Source organism: Colossoma macropomum, unplaced genomic scaffold (assembly GCF_904425465.1).
Source record: "Colossoma macropomum unplaced genomic scaffold, Colossoma_macropomum, whole genome shotgun sequence".
NCBI classification, from domain to species: Eukaryota; Metazoa; Chordata; class Actinopteri; order Characiformes; family Serrasalmidae; genus Colossoma; species Colossoma macropomum.
The window spans coordinates 31,639,468-31,661,742 of NW_023494791.1; the positions used below are offsets into that span (position 1 = coordinate 31,639,468).

The window sequence follows — 22,275 nt, forward strand, 5'->3', positions numbered from 1 at the left end:
TTAAAGCAGAGCAAAGTAAGTCTGAGTTTTCGTTTATTTAATTTTTAGCCTGTACCAGCACATCAGCACACACTAAGACATACTTGCATCCAAGATAGTAAAACAGACATAAAATGTTGTGCCTCCCAAGGTGGTTTCATTTTTGTTGAAAGGACAAAATGGCTCTTCTTAACGTTTCAGTTGCCAACCCCTGAGCTAAGCCTACTAGTAAGGGGTGATCAGTGCGTGGGGCCAGCATGTGCCCGTTTGCTCAAACTGTCCGCGGCTCAGTCAGCATTGCACAGTCGCCACCAGCCCAATCAACGACCGTGTTCTGTGGTTCAGATTTTGCGCGGATTGCCTGAAACCTGTAGCGAAATTGTAGCAAAAATTATCGCTATAGCTACACAAAAAATTTGTAGGTGCTACAGCTATTAGCTACATTTCATAAAATTGTAGCAGCTACAGCTCTTAGCTACAAAAAATGTAGTTAACTACAAAAAGTAGCGCGCTACTTAGCTACTCCCTCATCCCTGACCTTTACATATACAAACTCAGAAGACTCGTGTAGGTTTATTGGTGGTTTTGGATAGTAAACAGCCATATTTCTGTTGTAGACATGCCGAGCCCTGGTTCCTATCACCACCACTGTGAAGAAATCTGAGTCAGTAAATTTCTCTACAATGAACCATTTCACATCAAACCACTCTGAATGAGTCTCAAGGACTGAAATACTCAGATGTTGGAAAAAAAAATTGTGGAATTCCCCTAACGACCTTTAATTCAGAGGATCCAGTGCTATTCGAGAGAAGGATGTTCATATGGCGAAATGTATGGGGTTCTGAACATTTTTATTTACCACAGGGTGCGACAGAGGTGATTTTGTGAAAACCCTATTCATTCTGGCCAAAGAGAAATCGAGCTTAGACCCGAAGTTCCTAATATGGGCATAAGAACATGGCGCCGACTACAAAATGATGACATGACTACAGTGGTCGCATACGGTTCTGCGTGTTGACGTAGAACGTAGGAGCCAGCGTAACGACGCATTTTTTTTTCCCTGTTGGGGGCACAACAGCAGCTCTGGCATCTTCGGCGTTTGAAATACTTCCAAATTTTCTCGTTTATGCTATATATTGTTCGTTTTAAACGTCTGGAATCGGACTCTTTGATAGCGAACAGTCTCTCCGTCGCCAGAATCGTCCAAAATACTCACTTTTTAAATCGTAGAAGTACAATTAGTCCTGGTCGCCGTGCTAGCTTTTTTGTCTCCGGTTAGCAACATAGTAAATGAGACTGAGCTGCCACTCTTTTTATTTTTAATCTTTACTTTTAAACAACGCGAAAGAATCAGAAAGGCTTCTGCTCTGTATATTACTGAAAAGGTAGTCCGGATTAAAGACCGAGGAGTTGCGGCGGAAGTTTTTTCTTGAGTTGAAGTTAGATGCCGGCCGGTAAACAGCAGCAACGTTACCACTGCTAATCCGACCGAGGTCAGCTTGAGCTGCTTATTAGCAGTGTATTGACGTGCTGCTCCATCGACAGTAACACTGAGATAACAGACAGGCCTTGCGACAAAAACGGAGGAACAAACCGACATCAGCATGAGTTATAAGCCAATAGCTCCTGCCCCTACTGGATCTAACCATACACCGCCAGGTATAGCTCCAATAAAACTTTGTCTTTTGGATTTTAATGACTTTTAATAGTAGCTATTGAGAGAGAGAGCGAGAGGAATTAATATGACTGTACAATTGTTTGTGTGTGTGTGTGTGTGTGTGTATGTATGTATGTATAAATGAATGAATGACACTATGCTGCAGAATTTTGACTGGCCACAAGGTAAATGTGCTTTCCAACCACAAGGGCCCATTTAATGGAAAAACAATTGTCTTTGCTTTTGTTATCACACACACACACCACACACACACACACACACACACATCTTCTAAACTGCTTATCCTTCTGGGTTGCTGGAGCCTATCCCAGCAGGTTTGCTTTTGTTAAATGAGAGCTTAATGTAATATGTAAACTTTAAATATGCAAACTTTCAAAACCCGTACTGTTCGCTTTTCAGTCCGGAGAATTTTTTTTAAAGTTGATTAGTTTCTTTTTTTTTTTTTGTCACTAAAACCATGGCATTTACATATCTGCCTATTCAGCATGCAGCAGTGTAGCCCCTCATTTTGTAATCAGCATCATGTCCATATTAAAAACTGAGTCTAAGGTGGCTTTCTCTGTAAGAAAAAGAAAAATGTAACTGACGGTGTGGACTGACAACCTCACCGAAATACCTCATAATTTATAGGAACCAGTGACACTTGGGGAGTGGAGGAATGTACACAGAACAAAAATCTGCCTAGACCTGGAGTTACTAATGTATAACTACTACGGGGTGACATACGACTTCAGAGGTCTGCAAGGATTTTTCAGACCAGGCAGCTTTTAAATGAGTTAAAACAGAGGTCATTTGCATGTACAATTCTTAAAGACAGGCTATTTTTTGCCACTCCGATTAATTCTAAGGGCTTAAGAGTGGTTGGAAAATGGTCAGGAAAGATGAATCATGACTGTTTTTGGTGCATGAAGCAACAAGATAAAAGTGGACCTTTTTTTTTTTTAATAGCAGCCATGTCTTTGTTTGAGCGTGGTTAAACTGGATGATTGTATCTGGTTTGGTACACTATTATAGCTTGTTGACTGGTCACACATGGAAAATTACCTTTTCTTAATCATTACTGAGACTTGCTTCTGATCTAAATAAAAGCATAAAATGTGATTGTATTTTTGTGAAAGTTCAGGAAACCTGGGTTTAAACATGTCAGACTGAGGCCATCTGTCTCGTGAGATAAATGTTTTCATGGTGCCATATTGCGTGAGTGTGTTTGTGTGTACAGTGCTGTTCTCATTCTGACACTAAACGCTCAGATAGCAGGTACTGTGCCAAGGCTTCCAGCCACTTGGTTTACACTGGCAGGAATTTCCTTTGCATGACACTTCTGCTGCTAACCTCTGTTTACCGGTAGTATGTGGTCAGTGAAATTTCTTAAAGGTCGCTTTTTTTGTAAAAGCTTTCCTGTGTTGTACTGCTTATAACCTCTTCTCTTTTTGTCTCAGGATCTTGCGGATCTTCTCCATCTCTGCCCTCCTCTTCCAACTTCAGACCAGCATTCAGTGACTTTGGCCCACCATCGATGGGCTTTGTACAGGTAAAATAGCTCACATTTATATGTGGAAATCAGGCTTTTTTTTGTTTTCTGCCCATTTGCATGTGGTGTCGTTTGGCCCACTACTTTTTTTTGATCATGTCAGTTTTGTGCCTGTCTCTGTTGTCTTTACTTTTCTTATGAAAGGTGGCAGAACTCACTCTGAAAAACTTCTGTGAGACAATATATCGTCTTTGTCGGAACAAAACGTTGTATTTGTTTTTTTGTACAGAATTTGAAAATAATAGTTGCCCTTTACAATGTGTTTTTATGTCACAGTAAATGGAGCAATAAAAGTACTCAAATCTTGTTTTATGAACTTTTATTTCTTCTGTAAAGTTACTATTTATTTATTACAATTACCAATTAATTATGTAGCGTATATTATATATACAATTTTGTGCATCATAATCTCATTTTCATGATTGGGTTTGATTATTTTGGTACTGTTCAGCATTTATAAGAAGGCTGCATACAAAATGTAGTATGGGAATACAAACAATAAGGAAAATATGGGAAGCTGTTTTATTTCAGTTTGAAATTCACCTATTTGTTGTTGTTGTTGTTGTTGTTATTATTATTATTATTGTTATTATTATTATTATTATTGTTATTAGTAGTAGCAATAGTAGTAGTAGCAATAGTAGTAGTAGTAGTATGTAATTACTGCTTATTATAATTGGTTATAAAATTCCAAAAATGATGCAGTTGAATTGCCACCTTCATATTAATGCATTTTTACACCCCTATCTACTTACTTTTGCTTACCTGTTGTTGTTGTTGTTGTTGTTGTTGTTGTTGTTGTTAAGACTGGGCAATATCCATGCCTGGTGTGTATAGAGAATTTGAAATCAGTTTGAATATGGATATGTCACTGTATTTAAATCTGTGAAACAGATAACTGTTATACAGTGTAGACACGTTGATCTGTTTATTCTTCAGACAAACTACTAACATTTTCTTTTTCAATTAATCACTCATACCAGCTTCGCTTTTTAACCCCTTAAAGGGCCAGGTGCCTGGAGTGAGTCTTCCATTCTTTACTCATGTAACTTAACTCAGTCAGTTTGCATTGTTTTCATGTGACCGTTTTAGGATGTAAAAAGCGTGGAAATTTCAGTCAGGGTTTCCACCAAATGTATAGTTTCACTGATCCTTAGGAGAGCTTCGACCATGAGGCTAATGTTGGGATGAGGTTGTGGAAGATGCTAACTTAATCCTTTTGTTTACAGCCGGTGAAGGTGTCTCAAGGCTCCACCTATAGTGAACTGCTGTCTGTCATTGAGGAGATGAGTCGTGAAATCCGCCCCACTTATGCTGGCAGTAAAAGTGCCATGGAGAGACTCAAGAGAGGTACAGCAGCCATCCAATGATGGCTACACATACAATAAATTCACTTGACAAAAGTCTGTGTGTGTGTGTGTGTGTGTGTGTGTATCTGTGTATACACACACAGATCAGCCATAACATTAAAACCACCTCCTTGTTTCTACATTTATTGGTTATTTTTTATCTGCTCCATATAGGTGCACTTCGTAGTTCTACAATTACAGAGTGTAGTCCATCTGTTTTTCTGCAAACCTTGTTAGCCCCCTTTTAACCAGTTCAGGGTGGTCAGGGCCCCCAGAGGACCACCTTAGATCAAGTATTATTTGGGAGGCAGGTATTATTATCAGTCGCAGCACTGCAGTGACACTGACATGGTGGTGGTGTGTTAGTGTATGTTGTGCTGGTGTGAGTGGATCAGACAAAGCAGTGCTGCTGGAATTTTTAAGCACCTCAGTGTCACTGCTGGACTGAGTGTAGTCTACCAAATTGTAGAACTGCAGGTGCACCTCTATGGTAAGTGGAACTGATAAAATGGACAATAATTGTAGAAACAAGCAGGTGTGATTAATGTTATGGCTGATCGGTGTATAGCCCAAAGTCACAAATTTTAAAACGGTAAGAGAAATAGTTTATTACCTTAAATAGCTACATTACTTATCGTTACGATTTTTTAATGTAATCTGTTTCTAAAATGATGAAAACTAAAGGAAAACAAGATAGCAAGTTGATGAATACGGTTTTAAAATAAACAGATAAAATCTTATCTTTTTTGTTTTTTACAAAATTTTATATAAAAAAAAAGATATTATGTATTACACATCATATTAACAACTGTAATCTCAGTTATTGTATAATGTCGGTATTATTGTATAGTATTGGTACAATCTCAGTCAGTTGCCAGTCTTATATATCGTATTAAAGCCCCAAACAGAACAGCTTTTGAGCATTTTGTACCTTGTGTGGTCCTCAGTGCTCTGTCATTTAATTTTGTCCTTGCCATTATGCAAATCCTGAGGCCTCTGGTTTACAAACTTTAATAATTTAAAGTAAACCTAATTTATATGAAATCTAATGTTAACAGTTATATTTGCACAAACCCATGCTTATGATTAACCTGGAATCAGAATAGTCATATTAACTACATTTTATCATTCATATATAGTATTTGAGTCAGAATTCTTCTTTTAAGCTTCTAAAATGTCTTGATTTTTGATTGTCACTGTACACCAGCAGGCAGGAAAAATAACATTAACCAATAATATGATTCACTTCCCCTCCCACTACCCCTTCCTATCATCAAGAGAAAATGCTCAGCTCAACTTGAGACTCTCCCTTATCTTTCATTTGGAAATATGTCAAGGTACGGAAGGGAAATGCGCTAACTTCCCATTCAGGTGAACTTTAACATTTCAGTAGCAGACTTTAAAATAAAAAGATATTACACAGTTTAAGATCGGTTTAACATTCAGAAACATGGAAACTCTAAAATTTTAATAGAGTTTCTGTGGTATTATTGTTTTATTAATATAAAGTCTTGCTTGTGTATACGGACTATGGTGCCCACTGTTTATGTGAAAACGTTTAATCAAAGTTAGTTGGGATGTGTAGTCAGGGTGAGAAGCTTTCAATTTCTGCACTCTAACACACTCTAAACGCTATACCTTTTCTTTTTTTTTTTATTCTTTTTCCTTCAGGAATCATCCATGCCCGTGCTTTAGTGAGGGAGTGTCTAGCTGAAACGGAGCGAAGTGCTCGCACATAACATACGCCTACAATCTCTCTTCTTCAGTCTTTTGTCTCTCTAATGCGTCTTCTCTTTCCCTCATGCACACCTTTTTTTAAACCTCATGCATAAACTTTGCCAACTGCATTTTTGTTAAAAATGCATAGTTCAGCCCAAGTTCTCTTTGCTGCATGTGTGCTCCCACCTAATTAGTGCTTATTCCTTTTAGCACAGCAGTTTTTTAAACTCAACTTTTGCAGTTCTGTATCTAAATACAAAAACAAAAATGTCAGGTTTTGCAATTAAACATTTAAAATGTCCACATCTGTTTGTGTGCGTGCTTGTTTTTATATTTTCATGTCCCTAGAAAACCAGTGAAAAACAAGATTAACCGACAGGAGTGAAAATCTATGATTAGGCCTGGAAAGTGTGTGAGTGTGTGTACAAAAGTAATGGCATATTAAATATGGAGCCTATAAATCACACATACACATGTATGGATGTAAATTTGGAATCCTTATAGTTCATACAGTGTTAACATCATTGAAACACAAAATATCAAGGTACTTGTCTTTATTTGGCTTGTTGTAACAAATGCAGTCTGCTGTTTCAGTGAAAGACATAAGGCATATTAAAGACACCCATTCAGTGCTTTTTGTACAGAACTCGCCATGATATTTACCATGGAGGAGGCTAACAGAAAGGAATAAAGGTTTACTTATTTTTTTTTTTCTTTTTCACTTGACAGCTGTCTGTGAATTCTTATGTATCCTGTCAGACATATTTTGAAAGGCTTGTTGAGGACAATCAAGGTGAACGTTTGAGTATGAATTTGTCACAAAGTATAAATCAAAGTATACAAGCATACATACAAAGACCACTGACATGAAGATAAAGATGGGAATGCAACAGGAACTACCGAAGGTTGACACATAAGAAAAAAAGAAGGACAGGACAATAGAGTATGGTTTTACAACATATATCATCATTCTTTAATGTTATAGCAGTATTGGCCTTTGCAGAAGAGATACCGCCAAAGCTTACAACACAAGACCTTGAACATGCATCTAATGTGTAATATTGTGCACTATGAGCAATCTGACAAATTCTCACATATCTCAGTCTGTGTGGGTGTTTGGATGAATCAAGGCATTCAAATCATCCAACAAATATTTTGGTCAATATAATACAGGCCAATCTTTTAACCATGTCACATTATCAATTCTCTAACTTGTGTTTTGCAAGTTCTTATAACCATCACAATTGCAATTATGTAGGAATATCTTATTTTCCATATCGTGCAGCCATGCATTAGAGACAAAAGTATTTCACATAAGCTAATTGTCTCAATCAGGAGGTTGAATCATGTCTTCGTGTGGTGGCTCTGCCTGTTCTGTATGTTTATGTAACTGGACGTAAGCAGTCTGCTGCTACTTGCCATAATGTGTCGCAAAGACTCGTCTTATTATTCTCCAGAAATTAACGAGTGTTAGTTCAGACTTATCCTTTTACAGTGCTAACAGAATAAAGTAAGAGCTGCAGAATTTCAATGTGTCCTCAAGTCCCAAAATATTAGTTAGACAAGCCTTTGTGATCCTGTTCATCTCTATAATAAACCAAAAATAAGTTACATTTCATTGCATAACGGGATCTATTACAGACATAATATTTTGTGCACGATAACTGTGAGTAGTATGATTATGGATGGGGGGAATGAACATGTGGAAAGGAAAAAAGGAAGCTGCTTGTGTCTGCCTAGGTAGAATCACAAAAGGGCAAACAGAAGAGCATTCACGGGCTCCAATTTTACAGTGCCTCAACGACAGAACCTCTCTTCATGATCAACAAAAGAAATGTCCATATTTCTTTCAGCTCTGAAAGTAAAAAACAATAAAAAATTAAATGATTATTTTTGCTAAAGTAAACAAAAGAAGTAGTAATAGCAGCAGTAAGGCTAATAAAAAACAAGTGAATAATAATTATACAGTCATTATGCTAATAACAACAATAATAATAATAGTAATAAATTTCATTTTAAGCATGCACTTTTTAACACCTAAAGTGCTTAAGACATCAAAACATACTGATTTTTTACATTTACGGCATTTAGCAGACACTCTTATCCAGAGCGACTTACAGTTTGATTTCATTTTACACAGGTAGGCAAAGGTATCCTTAGAAGTCTTGCCCAAGGACTCTTATTAATATAGTGTAGGGTCTTACTCAGGCGGGGGATTGAACCCCAGTCTATAGTGTAGAAGACAGAAGTGTAGTGTTACGCACTACACTATACCAACGTACTGATGACACACTGTCTATAAATGTTTGGGGAACCTTAGCTTTTCAAACTTGCAATAAATTCAAATGAACATGTCTACCCTTTCAGTTTGCAGTTACTTACCATATTAAAATCTCTGCAGGTTTACTTAGAGGAAAACAATATCAAGTGTAAATATTTAAATCAATATTAATGACAGTGGCTACTTTGGAAATAAAGCTGAAAACCCTGTCTATTTAATACCCTTTTTGTGATGTCAGCACACAAACCTTTTAGGTGTTTAAACCATTTTCGTGCCAAAAGGGTTGTAATATGTGCTTTTAACAATAGTTTAGAAAAGAACACTGTCAAATTTATATTGCAATTATGTAGGAATACTATCACAGGAAAAATACTGTGTAAAAATACTGTGCAGTTGTCCGATGTTGAGGTGCATTCTGCAACTAAGCCTGAGAAAAACTGCAAAGACATGGAAAGCTGAATAGACATCTGTCTCTCCCATCACAGTTGCTTCAAAATGAATTAAATGGCATTCACATAATGTTTAATGCAGAAACAATTACCACCGCTATGATAATTCTAATTTCCACTCACATCTGTATGGGATTTCTAATGTTATGTTAACACAAAGCTAGTGATGGTGCAACTTTTTTGGCAGCACTAATTTATATATTTGAATACTTTAAAAACAATGTTTAAGTGGAGATTGTAACAGACATTAATATATTACAGTGACTCCTTCAGTAAAGAGCCCCAGTGTAGAGGTTGCCCCCCATTTTTTAACAATTAAGTAAAATCTGGTTAGACTACTACTCCTATTCAGTACCATCAAACAGACTTCCAGAAGGCCTGCCATGACATTCCTTTCCTCACTTTCCAGTTATGTTTGTGCTTAATCTGACATATAAGGCCTCCGGTTCAGCTTCTAAAGTCCTAATCAATGGGAGAGTTTGTTTGGTTGTTGTTTGTCTACCTAGACACCACTCAGACAAAAATCCTTATTGGATCATTTTCTTCTAGCCAATTCAAGATATTAACCCTTTCGTTATAAAATATGAGTATTGATACGCAAGTTCAAATACAACAAACAAGATGATCCTATGAAACAAAAACAAACTAAAAACACATTTAATAGTCCTAGAAATCTAGTTCCAGTTCCCAGAAATCATTTCCCTTAGAAAGGCCAAAGTGTTTCCCTGTGTGAAAATTGAATATTTCTTAGGAAATTTTAAGCTTTTGACAGGCAATGTATGTGCACTTCAAGTTAATGCTTGATGATGACAGGGACTGACCGTAGTTGCTGTTGTTGAAGTGCTGCTGTAGTTGAAGAGGTTTTTGTAGCGTCCCTTCTCCTCTTTCTCCTTCTCCCGGATCTTTTCCTCCATTGCTCGGATCTCCTTGGCCACCGCGGGCCCCAGAGAGGGGTCCAGCGCTAACACCTTAGCAAAATCTGCCCTGGCCTCAGCCTCATTCCACACCGCCGCATGGGCCTTCCCACGCTTAAAGTACGCCTTCACATTATCTACAGGAAGGAAACAGGACTGTGAACTCAGTGACATCTTAAACTCAGCCAGTCAATGAAGGCTGAGCTCAAGTAATGACAAAAGGAGACAAATGGCACCCTAAAATGAATACACTGAAGAGGCAATACTAGCACAGACAGAGAGAACAAAACATTTACATAGTAGCAAAAATGCATTCCACATGTAAACTGTGCATGGCCTACTTGAATTGCTGTGAGTTACCTTTGCAGGCTTTTTCCACACTAAGATGAAAATCCTGATTTGGTCAAAGTCAAGTCCTAATGATCAAAATCTTTTAATGTCTGAATTAAACAATACCTATTTTCTAGGGGTTGAAGCTTGGACAGAAGTAAACAATGCATAAATGAAAGAGTAAAGTAACGTCATGAGTCCACTGACGAGCGAAATATGTAGGGAGCAATGAAATGAAAAAAGCGAGGCGCAGCTCTGAGAAAGAAAACAAACAGCGCGCAGCTTCGGGAAAAAAATAAATTAAAAAAATAAATAAACAGAAAAAGCAGCGCACAGCATCGAAGAAATGGACGAGGCTATCCACAATCGCTGCACTAGCAGAAAATACTGCCAGAATTACTTCAACCAGCGTCATGGTTTGCGGTAGCGCTGTACAGGACTGATGTCTGCAAAGTCTGGAGAGGCAGCCGGTAAGATGTGGCACACAACCGTAGAGACCGACCGTGGAATTTCTCAGATGAAATTTAGGGCTGCTGCTAAGCTAGTTTGTAGTTACACTGGCCTGTTTGCCGGTGGCTTGTTTAACTTTTAGCTTCGTGCGAATAAGATGGACTGTTGAAGAGTATGCGTAGTTTGATATCACGTTAAATCATTGTGTTCACAAAGCATCCTGTGTTGAAATACAGTAGGTTACATATGTTACTTGATATGATAAAGGGCACAACAAAACTAAGCACTAATTTTGCTTATGGTTATGAGGAGGAGATATATAAGAGCATGTGTATTAAGTGAAATAAGGCAGTGAAGCTTAATACTTTCTTGAAATAATTACAAATGCTGTTTTGTGTAAGGTTTTTCACCTTATAACCAAAACATCCTTGGCTGAGAAGGCTCATAGCTAAGAATTATTGGTCAATGAAACGGTGAGGCCACTGTGTCAAGCTACTGAACCTGCCAAAGAAAGGAAAAACCCACTTAGTCATGGAGTGAAATCTGGTCAAAGAACTCCATGTAGATAGATCAATCCCTTTCAAGTGGGGAAGCTATAAAGATCCAAGAAAATAACTTGACAATACCTCTTTACAGCTGTTTCTAAAGATGGATGATATGGCACAAACATAACATCAAGAAATAAAGCATTTTCACTACATGCAACATATACGTAAAACATTTATTATTTTTATGGTGCTTGTGAACAAGCTGTAACAAACAAAATGTACCAACCTAGTTTTTAATAGAATTATTTTCTTTATTCACAAAAATTAACTATTACTAAGAATAACTAAGGAAAAAACAGAAGAAAATTAATACACATTCATTAAATAAGATGATGTCATAATGGACTGCCACCCAATGGGGGGGACAAATAAGTTGAAGTTGAACGACTGCGCCTACTTGGGTTTTTACAGCATTGAAGGAACAAATGAAATAGACAAAGACTATGCGATTTCCAAGAACTGTATTGTTAATATAAAGTACACCAGCAACACAACGAACATGCATAGCCACCTTCTTCATCATCCTGATCTGGTTTTTGAGAATCAGCTAACGTCACCACAACTCAGTCAGCCTACAATTAATACCCAATTTTAAGCAAAACTTCCTTTTTGGGACCTTCGCCCATACAGTGTAGTTGAAAATTAGGGTTTTCGCAAAATGCTTCAAACACTGGAACCAAGATATGACATACGAAGCCGAAAATATTTCACTGATAATTGTATTCCAGCGTAGTATGCAGAGACGAGAGCAAAGGTGGATGATGCACTTCAGCCTGCTAAAAGAGTTGCCCTCACGTACGATGCATGGACTTCAAGAGCCACCGAGTCCTTTGTGACCATCACTGCTCATTTTATTCACAGCAAGTAGGAAATGCACTCTTGCATCCTTTAAACTAGGCAGATGCATGAGAGTCACACCAGTGCTCATATGGCAGAAGTGTTAAAGAAGGCTACAGAAGAATGAAAACTTACCGAAAAAGACCCAGTAGTCGCTACTGACAACGCATCAAATATGACTGTAGCTGTTGAGCTGACAGGATATCAACATGTTCGGTGTTTTGCACATATACTAAACCTCGCGTAACAGCATGCCCTGAAACTGCCAGCTTTGCTCGACTTCTTGCAAATTTTCGGAGGATTTCTGTCTTCTTTCAGAGAAGCACCATCGCTACAGATGTAGCGAAGAGAAACCAGAAGATGCTGGACCTTCCACGACACAGTGCTGTCTGATGGAACAGCGCCTATGAGATGCTGCCTGCCATCTGTGCTGTCCTCTTATCTCCAGAGGTAAGCTGTTTATTTAAAGGGGAACTCCACTGATTTTGCAAATTACTTAATCATTCAATGGTTCAGATGTAAAGAAAATCATTCAGAGTGGTTTTGGTAATGAAATGCACCTTTCTAGAAAAAATTACAGTCAAAATTGTTTACCTAGTATTACCATACTAGGAACCAGACATCTTTATGTCTACACTACAAATATCACCAATTCATTTGCTGTTCAAAACAACCAATGAAAATACAAGTGTCTTAAGTTTTTATATGTTAGACTGATAATGCTAAAATAGTGCTAAACCCAAAATTTGTTTTCTCAGGGTACTATTTGTTCCTTACACCGCTTTGCATGTACCTCTCCAGCCTGCATGTGTATTGTGTTTGTGTAGGCGGCGATGCATCGCACAGTGTCAACAAAACTCATGGTTCATGTGAGTATCAGAGGAGCTGTGATAGATCACAGTTACACCTTGCTGGTTAATTGTTCAGAGTGGTGGTTGCAATTACAAGTACTAGAGATCCTGAAGTTGTGGCTAATTGTTTTCAAGTTATACACAAATACCAAAGTTGAACTAGTAGCGACCACTTCACAGACAAAGACTTATACAAGACCAGTGAAAAAATGCTCAGCAGATTTCTTCAAATGCCAATTGCTAAAGAAACCTGCTGTTCATTCTGTTGTATTCTCCACCACAGAAAGCCACCGTGAATATTTCACTGTTAGCCGATAGCTTATAGACTGGTAAGCAGAGTAGCAAGTAGTTTGTTGTTGACACCGCCAGTTTCCATTCGTCCTGGGTTGTTCTGCTTCGGCGCCGGTGGGTTCAGTGTGTGTGTGTGTGTGTGTGTGTGTGTGTGTGTGTGTGTGTGTGTGTGTGTGTGTGTGTGTGTGTGTGTGTGTGTCTCTCTCTCTCTCTCTCTCTCTCTCTCTCTCTCTCTCTCTCTCTCTCTCTCTCTCTCTCTCTCTCCCTCCCTCCCTCCTCCCTCCCTCTCTCTCTCCCTCCCTCCCTCCAAGTCGCTACAACTCATTGGTGTTTTCTGGTTCAAATGGATATGGCTCTACGACATTTTGAAAACAGACCTCCTCGAAGGCCCCCGCTTACTCTGCCATCTTCTACAAATAGGTAAGAAAACTGTAAAAATAAACTGTAACCAAAAGCTGCTGGCATCAGTCGTGTTGAGCGGCTGTAGCTATAGGCTAGTAACAACAAAAGCTTGTGTGCATTGGTCTCAGTTGAGAATGCGGTTTTGAGAGGAAACATAAAAGTAATCCTTACGTAACAATTTATACTAAAATATGTTTTACAATAGCTCAGGTATCAAGCAATGCATTCATAACCATTTTGTGTAATAACTTAACGGGATGTAGCTTTCGGAGCCATTAAATGCTTCGGACCTCTGGTTCCTAGTACTATAATGCTGAACAATTCTGACTCCGTAAATTTCTCTAGAAAGGCACATTTCACACTCTAAATGATTTTGTTTACATCTAAACCACTGAATGACTGAAGTAAATTTGCAAAATCAGTGGAGTTCCCTTTTAAGCAATAGTACACAAGAGGGAGTACTAATAACGAGCGATACTGGCACTGTTGTACAGGGTCAGTACAGTGCCAATATCCCATGTTACAGAACGAACCCACAGATAGTTCGGTTTAAGCGACTTGGCTGTGAATTAAATATAAATTTATTTTATATAGTTCACAACCTAATCATAGCTAAACTTTAACTCACATAAGCTTTAATGCAATAACAGAGCTACACAGAACGTTAAAACTTATGAATTTATACTTTAGGATATATTATTCACAAAAAATGCATTAAAATCGTGTTTTCAATTAAAGTTCCATTATGCAGTGTGCTTTCATTAAAGATGAGAAAGCGTGTCACTGATTGCACTCTGACTGAGACAGACATCTCAAATGGCGGAGAGGTTGTGCAAGCCCTCAAGCCAATGCTGGTGGCAACAAACATCACGTCTGAGGAGAAGGGCCAAATAATTTCTGTCCTTGCTCCGCCTCATGCCCAACTTTTGAGTAACACAATCAGCACCACTGATGATTCCCCTCATGTCAGAAAGATAAAAAGCACCATCCATCAAGACCTATCAAAGAGACATGACTCTACAGAGAAGGAAAAACAACCTGTACATCTCATTAACCTGAGACCCTAGGTTTAAATCTCTGCTTTTCCTGTCACCACAAGATATCTAGGAGACGTATGCCAAAGTGGTGTCAAAGGCTGCTGTTCCGAAGGTAATTACATCTTACAAACTGTAATGGGTTATCTGAATTCCTAGTCTTAGTTTTGTGTTGATGGGCCTTTAAACCATCAGACTATTGCATGGGTGCTCAATCTGGGTCCTGGAGATTTACCATCCTGGAGAGTTCATATTCAGATGCTCCTGAAGGCCTTCATTATTTGGATCAAGTGTGTTTAATTAGAAGTGGAACTAAGATGTGCAGGGTGGTAGATCTCCATGACCAGGATTGGGCACCCCTGGACTACTGTTAGAGATTCCATCTTTCACATATATCAAATCAATCAAAAAGTCATGCATGAAATTTTAAATGAATAAAAATGGTTGACTAGCTGAGAACATATTTTTCAAATAATAATGTAAAAGGTGTGCGACTGATTACTTTTTTACAAAAGGATGCAGACTTGGAAATAATAGAATAACTAGGAGAATAATTGAATGGAGAATAATGGAGAATAAGCATTGAGCAATATGCTGCTGAACAGCTTGACAGCAGTGAGCACTGGAATTATCCTTAGACTGCACACAACAAAGAAAAGAAAATCTGCACTTCGTAATCTCCTTGGCCAGTCATTAAAGAGCACCAAAGCACGTACAGTGTGAGCTACGTCCATAGCTGAAAATGGGGTCAGAAAATATCAACATGTTCGACCTCTATGACTGACAGATGACCCATTGGATTGGTGAAAATCTCAGGCACAAGGGTACCCACTCCTTGTTAAGCTGGCACAAAGCCTGTGTGTCCCAGGGACTGGGTATCTGCAGAAATAATCTTTTCGACTGCTGGTAACATTATTATTGCACAGAGGAGTACGCTCACTTCTGAACATGCTAATCAGTTGCTGTTCCTGAAGAAGAACATGCATATTTGAGGATGAACTGAAACATGCCCAGTTTACATAAAACTAGCTGGTAAACAATGAAATGTTCCCAAGTTTGCACAAAACAGGCTGGTTATGCTTTAAGCAGAATAAGCACTGAAATGTGCCCAGTTTACATAAAATGAGTTGGGTATGCCTGTTAAGCACTGAAATGTGTATTTTTAAATATGTTTATTTTTGAAAAAGAAATGTGTATTTTGCAATTTGTATACATTTAAGCAAAGTTTGTTACTCTGATGTAGAAACAAGCTGCTTGTTACGGAACTATAATTTGGTGGAAGGAATTGCTAACATTTAAACATAGTAAATGCCACATTCACGGCCCAATTTATTTATTTCTTACTTTATTTATGTAACTGTTGAATGAAAGCAATAGAACACTTGAGGTTGTGTGTTATCGTGAATACACTCCCTCTCGTGTTCTATTGCTTTACATAATAGTTACATAAATAAAGTAATAAATAAATTAGTTCTGTAACAAGCAGCTTGTTTCCACGTCAGAGTAACGACCTCCGCTCACTCGCTGCACTGAATGCTGTAAGCCTCGTCTTTTGAAGTACGGACTGAGCCATAAAACTGCCGCAATATCAAGTTTAGCTCAGTGTTGTCTTTTTTTGCTAGGTCAATATTAATGCTGTTTTGTTCCAGCCAGTCTGTAAAGCATCTTACAGCCCATTCTGTTTGGTGAATGGTATTCGGTTCATTTCTGGCTTTCAGTTTCAATTCCAGGTTGTTCAGGTGTTCTGCCACAGCTGCCAACTGAAAAGCTTGCTCAATGGTAATGACAGTTTCGAAATTGTAGTCTCATCTTCAGAGTCTGACCAAATCGGCTGTAGGTCAAATGCAGTCTTTAAATGACCCATTTTCTGTTTGTGAACAAAGTAAGAAGTAAAAACATTCAAATGGCTCTTACAGCTGTCAAAGTCATTGCTTAGCAATGGCATCTCAGCGGAGTGATACAGTGTTCGTGAAAAAAACGCTTCTCAACCAATCAGCTTGCGTGGCTGGAACTAACTGTTGTATAAATTTTTGTTGTATTTTATTTTCTTCAGTTACACAGATATTGTGATTGTGAGGATTGTCCTGAACTATATCAAGTATCAAAGATTTGCAGTATCGTGAAATCATCATTTTTGAGGTCAATATATCGCGATAATATCGCATCGTGAGATGCCCTGTGATTTCCACCCCTATTCGGACTCCGCCTTTCCATCCTCTCCAAGGCTGTCGTCAGTGCCACAGGGTCAACCTGATATAAGCATATACTCAAGAGTATTTTGGTGTAATTTATAACAATAACTAAATGTCATATTACTGACCCCACTGTATCTGCTTGAGTAATAACCTGGCTTCGATCATTGTCCTTTAATATCTGCTCATTCTTTTGCCATGTTTTTCCTCTATATGAAAGTATATTCACACGGTCTGTGAAAAGTGTTCGTCAGCTGTGTTGAGGCAGTGTTTACCTTCATACTTGTTGAGGAGCGAGGAGCAGTGATCTAGCACCTCATAATACTGGCCCAGCATAAGCTTACACTGGCAGTAATTTAGCAAGAGTGGAGTTATCATCTGATCCAGTTTAATCCATGCCAAATCACCAGGCTGCTCCTGGAGAAAATGTTGGGAAAAACAATAATCAAAAAATATGACAGGAGATCAGATGGTCTGCAGTTTACCTTTTTCACATGGCAGCCATTTTGCTCATTAATACTGCAATACTTTTTATAAAAAAAAATAAATAAATAAAAAATCATCGCAGCAAAGGGAAAGGGTGTATTTAAAGAGAGTTACCAGAGCAATAATTAAATATTCTGATTAACCTGAACATCAATTATTTATTATATTGTTACATATTGCAAATACAATAGGTTAAACCCCGCCAGATGGCATGGCTAAAGATTGGCCTAAATGACTTTTACAAAAATGATTTTTGTTTGTTGTAGAAGTGCACGCTCAGAACTGTCCAAAACTGAAATCAGTCAATTTTTGCTCCAAACAAGCAATTGGCTTCTGCCAGTGTATTATTTAGATTTTTGGCTGATCTATGCTGCAGTTTTACTGACATAAATGACATGAGGTTATTTACACTTGTGCTGTATGCATGACTCATTGCGCTAAATAGCCTCTTACTATCAATGTAGTACTAAATGAATTCATGTTATTTAAATTGGCAACTATATTCTTCATTTAGGAATTTAGGTTTTGAGAGAAAGAGCCTTTGCTGTAAGAAGCTTTGTTAAAGAGCAAAGACTCATTGTGCTAAGTAGCCAATTGCCTCTTACTATCAATGTAGCACTACATGAGTTCATGTTATATAAATAGATAACTTTTTTAAGTTAGGAATTAAAGTTTTAGGATAAAAAACCTCTGCAGAAAGAAGCCTTGTTAAAGAGCAAACAAACGTTACTAAGGCAGTGACTTTGGTTTAAAGTGTTAACAAATGCTAATAAAAATCAGCCAAAACGTTATGAGTTTTACCTCTTGCTGGCTGAGCTGTAGTTGAATGCCCTATAAAGCCAGGCACACACACTGTGTGATTTTTAGAAATCTTGCACTTTGGTGACACTGTACATTTAAATAGACCACTGTGTACGAACAAAGCCTACGATTTACATACTCACATTACATATTAGTTTTCTGGACGTTACTGTGTGAAACATCAGTAGCTCTCCTGTACCGACTGACATGCTACACGAAAAGCAGGCTCTACAGACAGCTCTGTTTACTAATTATTATCAATAAAGCGGTATCATGCATGGCCACAGCATCAGCACACTACACTATCAGCTGGTATCCGTATCAGAGAGTTTGGCTGTTCAAATTATGTTCCAATTATTTTTTAATGTGACCTATATCTGACATTAGTCTGAACAGGTAACATTACTGAACTAATCCACATACGCAATAGAACACCGATCCACTCCACATGCTTCTCCAATAAACACAGCAGCCTTGTGTCCTTCTTTAAGACTTTGCTCCTGCTTTTTTGCAAAATTATCAGCAAAGTAACCTGAGCTAGACAGTTACAAGTGCAGTCATAACTGTGGCTTTTCAATGGGACATGTGGTGACTTGTTATGCTTAAAGTCAACTCAGACATTTTTGCATTTTTTCAACCTTCATCTGCAGGTTCTTCAGGCAGGCGATGGCATTGTAGTATTTTTCCGCAGCTGCAGCAGTCTCTCCCTTCTTGAAGAGCATGTTGCCCTCCTCATGGATTTGTGGCACGGCCTGCAGTTTCTCCTCATCCGTCATCGCCCACGTCTCTAATGCAAAAGAGCCTGAGGGCAAGACCTGGTGGAATCACACAGGAAAGAAAAGCTGTCAGAACCTGAACTGATGAGACTTTTCCTTGACTTGGCACAGTATATTAATCTAAGAACTCTCTTGTGATTGTTAGTTACTGGCAATTTACCTTGGATTTTGATTGTTTTGAAGCAGAGCCACATAAAATCTATGCAATCTGCCATTGTGTTTTGAATACGTATTTTCTTATAGCCATTATCATAGAGATGTGAGAAATTGAGATGTATTGCCTTCTCGTGTCACGCTTCTTGGTGACCTCAATTGCACAGTGAAACCCCTAATCCATACTTACTATTGACGCAAGATGACCAGTTCTCAGTGATTCTATTTTGCTTTTTAATATTCAGAAAACTCTACTAATTTTGCATGAATACAACTTTTTCATGAGCTTCCACTGATGCATGTAACACATTAAAATCACCATGTTACCCACCTTGTAAGAAAAATACTGTGCACAAATTTAGGAAACATTTTGACAGCTGTAACAGACCAATAAATAGATATTCAAAGGTAATGCTGCCTTTGATCTCTGACTCTGACCTCTAGGAGCTCGATGGTGAAGACCAGAGGCTGGGGGTTTGCCTGCAGGTGGTCCAAGTCAGCATGGCCCAGTGAGTGATGAGAGTGTACCTGAGCGATTCCACAACAATGTCTCTGACCCTCTAGAGGATCTTTCCCCACACTGATGTTCCGTAATGACTGGGAAACCAGCGGATACAGAGCTGTGTGCTAGGGTATTAGGAGCATTGAAGACAGGAGATTCAGATTAGAAAAACACTAAACTTATTTGACAGCATTGGCAGTTTAACAGTCTGGGCTGCAGCTCTCTAACATGTCACACTTCAACCCTTTAAACCCCATTATTTCCTTTCTTCACAATCATGACTACATAACTTACATATTAGTTTCATAGATGTTACTGAATAATTCATAGCAGTTACTCAAGAATTCAGAGTAGATATAATTCACTGTAGTTACTCATAATAATAGTAATTCATAGCAGACACTGAATAATTAATTGTAGATATTAAATAATTCATTGTATATACTGAATGACTAATAACAATTCATTGTAGTTTAATAAGGGTTTAAATGCATAGATGCGAATATATTGGAATGTTAAGATCCATTCCAATTATAATATATAATAAAGTTTGAATTCAATTTAGCCTAAATACAATTCACAGGCCTTTTTCAAACGTTACATTTTGGGAACTATTTTACTGTCTGTATTCCAATACCGTGTAAATATGTCTTTGTCACATTTTTGTATTCAGTGTAAAAACTATCCTGAATCATACCAAAATAGTCAAATCTAAATTTCAGGTTTGTATTGAATAATTTCCAAAAGAATTAAAATCAAATCACAAATTTAATAAAAACTAATCAGAGATTAGTTACTGGATAATAAATATAGCTTCAAGACAAGTGAACAATACATCTAGAGCTTAAGAGTTTCATGCTTATTATTATACTTCTGTACTCAAAGTTAGACATGTTTCACCATATAATGATAATGAGTAATCGGATGTTTATGGGGAAACTAAGCCAGGCTTGTTCATTGGCTCAGTTAGCAACAGTGTAACTCCTGTCAAATCCCATAACTGACCTTTATGTCACAGGTGAAGTCAGCTACTTCTCCAGCTCTCATTGTGGTGACTACCCGCTCCCAAACCGGCAGCTTAAACTTCTTCCCTAGGATAAGCTCCATGGGTTTACTCTTTCCTCCCATCATCCTGGAGTCATCCAGCACATTACCATCACACAGGCTGGTGCGATAATGAAATATGACCTGAAGGCAATCAGCTGTTACTGTTGACATGTGTACCAACTGATAGTGACCTTTTACACTACATGGCTGCTATCTATCTATCTGGTAAACCTACAGGAAGATGGATCCCTATGAGAACGGTTGGTGCCCACTGCACTAACCTATACTGTAGTCCATAATCTCACTCTTAATCAGCTTTTGTAAATGTATACACAAATATGTCACTTGTTCTAGTAAATTGTCTCATCACAGAAGAACAATTCACTGGGATCAGTTGTTCAACTGTCAACTGGGACGGACAATTGTTAAAAATATACCGGCATAGGAAATTAGTTTAGATTTGGTCGATATTTCTACTCGATCTCTGATGATACATTTGTGGCTTTCCAGAAGAGCAGCCTGTCTAGGCGATGCTGAGCTACGGTCCTAAAATATCGTTATTTTATTTACTACACTTGTCTACCAACAGAAATAACTGTTATATTTCTCCATAATGCTAATCCTGATTAATAGATTTTTACATGATGTAAGTGGTTATGTATTAGCATCGGCAGATGTGTGCAAGTATCAGATATCAACATCCGATGTCGTTGCACGAATACAGTTTCATTTAACGTTAGCACGATTAGAGAACGAACATTCTCGTGTAAAACATAAACTGACTGGCCTTGACGGCGTAATACAGAAGCGGTAGTGCAAAGTTACATGAAATTTATCTTAGCTTATGCAGATAGCTAGCTTTTAAAGTCGTTATTTTGTCCAATTGTTATTCGTGATGCACATCAGTTATACATGTTGATTCATATTCGCATGGAATGATTTGACCTAGCTAGCTAGGTTAGTTAAAGAATGAAAACAAACGTATACGTTACATACGGGGACCCTCTCCAACCATCATGCGTTAGCTTAGCTAGTTAGCTGTTAGTTAACATAACATTTAACATAACTCAAACCACATAATGATCCAACATTATGCATAGTTTCATGCTGAAGCTTTAAGTGGAAATAAGATAGCTAGCCAAGAAGGCCAAACAGCCTTAGTAGTGGTCAGCTAACGCCAAGCTACGCTAGATGGACGGTCTTCAGACACGTTACGAAATAAACCTTTTGCTTTCCTATAGAAATGCAATTCATTTGTCTTTACCTTTGTACCATCGGGAAACGATGGGAGCTCTCCTTTACCTGGAGAGAGCACTTTTTTCTGAATGCCATCAGCACCGAGCTTGATAGCAACTTCCTCCATTCTTTTCAAACTGAAAAATAATGCACAACCAAACGTTGACCACGGGAGGCGCCATACAACAACTCGTCAAACTTCGGGAACGATCGCAAAACATCGGCAATAATCCTACCGATTCGCAGTGTGTCCCAATTCAGGGGCTGGATCCTTCGAAAGACAGGCCTTCGTAGACCGCGTCCTTCGAAGGATCCAGCCCCTGAATTGGGACACACTGCGAAGACCCGCGAAGGCTGAACCGAAATTAGACGGTCTGCCTTACAGCGGGTTTTCTGTTAGCGTCACAGCACCGCTGTTCCCGCGCTTACCGGTGCGCCA

The 22,275-nt window shown here is 38.3% G+C and overlaps 2 protein-coding genes across 5 annotated transcripts; one reads left to right on the plus strand and one right to left on the minus strand.

The window, feature by feature from the left end:
- Positions 1 to 1,003: 1,003 nt before the first annotated feature.
- On the plus strand, positions 1,004 to 12,838 carry cdk2ap2 (cyclin-dependent kinase 2 associated protein 2). 3 transcript variants are annotated; one of them, XM_036574860.1, is made up of 5 exons: positions 1,004 to 1,638; positions 3,097 to 3,188; positions 4,418 to 4,538; positions 5,816 to 5,874; positions 6,209 to 6,318. In XM_036574860.1, exons 1-4 carry the CDS (start codon positions 1,584 to 1,586, stop codon positions 5,836 to 5,838), a joined length of 291 nt encoding a protein of 96 aa, XP_036430753.1. In that variant the 5' UTR covers positions 1,004 to 1,583; the 3' UTR covers positions 5,839 to 5,874; positions 6,209 to 6,318. The 3 variants fall into 3 exon arrangements, with proteins under 3 accessions (XP_036430753.1, XP_036430751.1, XP_036430752.1); XM_036574858.1 differs by lacking the exons at positions 5,816 to 5,874; positions 6,209 to 6,318 and adding an exon at positions 12,384 to 12,838; XM_036574859.1 differs by lacking the exon at positions 5,816 to 5,874 and having other exon boundaries at positions 6,209 to 6,357.
- LOC118810802 (aryl hydrocarbon receptor interacting protein) lies at positions 6,796 to 22,006 on the minus strand. Of its 2 annotated transcripts, none has more exons than XM_036574857.1 (7): positions 21,865 to 21,963; positions 20,559 to 20,685; positions 19,490 to 19,678; positions 18,761 to 18,937; positions 17,111 to 17,252; positions 9,808 to 10,037; positions 6,796 to 8,111 (listed from the first exon to the last, which is right to left on the minus strand). In XM_036574857.1, exons 1-7 carry the CDS (start codon positions 21,930 to 21,932, stop codon positions 8,106 to 8,108), a joined length of 939 nt encoding a protein of 312 aa, XP_036430750.1. In that variant the 5' UTR covers positions 21,933 to 21,963; the 3' UTR covers positions 6,796 to 8,105. The 2 variants fall into 2 exon arrangements, with proteins under 2 accessions (XP_036430750.1, XP_036430749.1); XM_036574856.1 differs by having other exon boundaries at positions 7,201 to 8,111; positions 20,559 to 20,741; positions 21,865 to 22,006.
- Between the last annotated feature and the right edge of the window lie 269 nt (positions 22,007 to 22,275).

Coding starts and splice junctions, on each gene's coding strand:
- cdk2ap2 (XM_036574858.1), top strand. CDS start 1,584: ATGAGTTATAAGCCAATAGCTCCTGCCCCTACTGGATCTAACCATACA. Junction 3,189..4,417: donor CATCGATGGGCTTTGTACAG/GTAAAATAGCTC, acceptor TTTTGTTTACAG/CCGGTGAAGGTGTCTCAAGG. Junction 4,539..12,383: donor CATGGAGAGACTCAAGAGAG/GTACAGCAGCCA, acceptor GTCTTCTTTCAG/AGAAGCACCATCGCTACAGA.
- LOC118810802 (XM_036574856.1), bottom strand. CDS start 21,963: ATGGAGGAAGTTGCTATCAAGCTCGGTGCTGATGGCATTCAGAAAAAA. Junction 19,679..20,558: donor ACTTCACCTGTGACATAAAG/GTCAGTTATGGG, acceptor CTAATACCCTAG/CACACAGCTCTGTATCCGCT. Junction 18,938..19,489: donor TCACCATCGAGCTCCTAGAG/GTCAGAGTCAGA, acceptor TGATTCCACCAG/GTCTTGCCCTCAGGCTCTTT.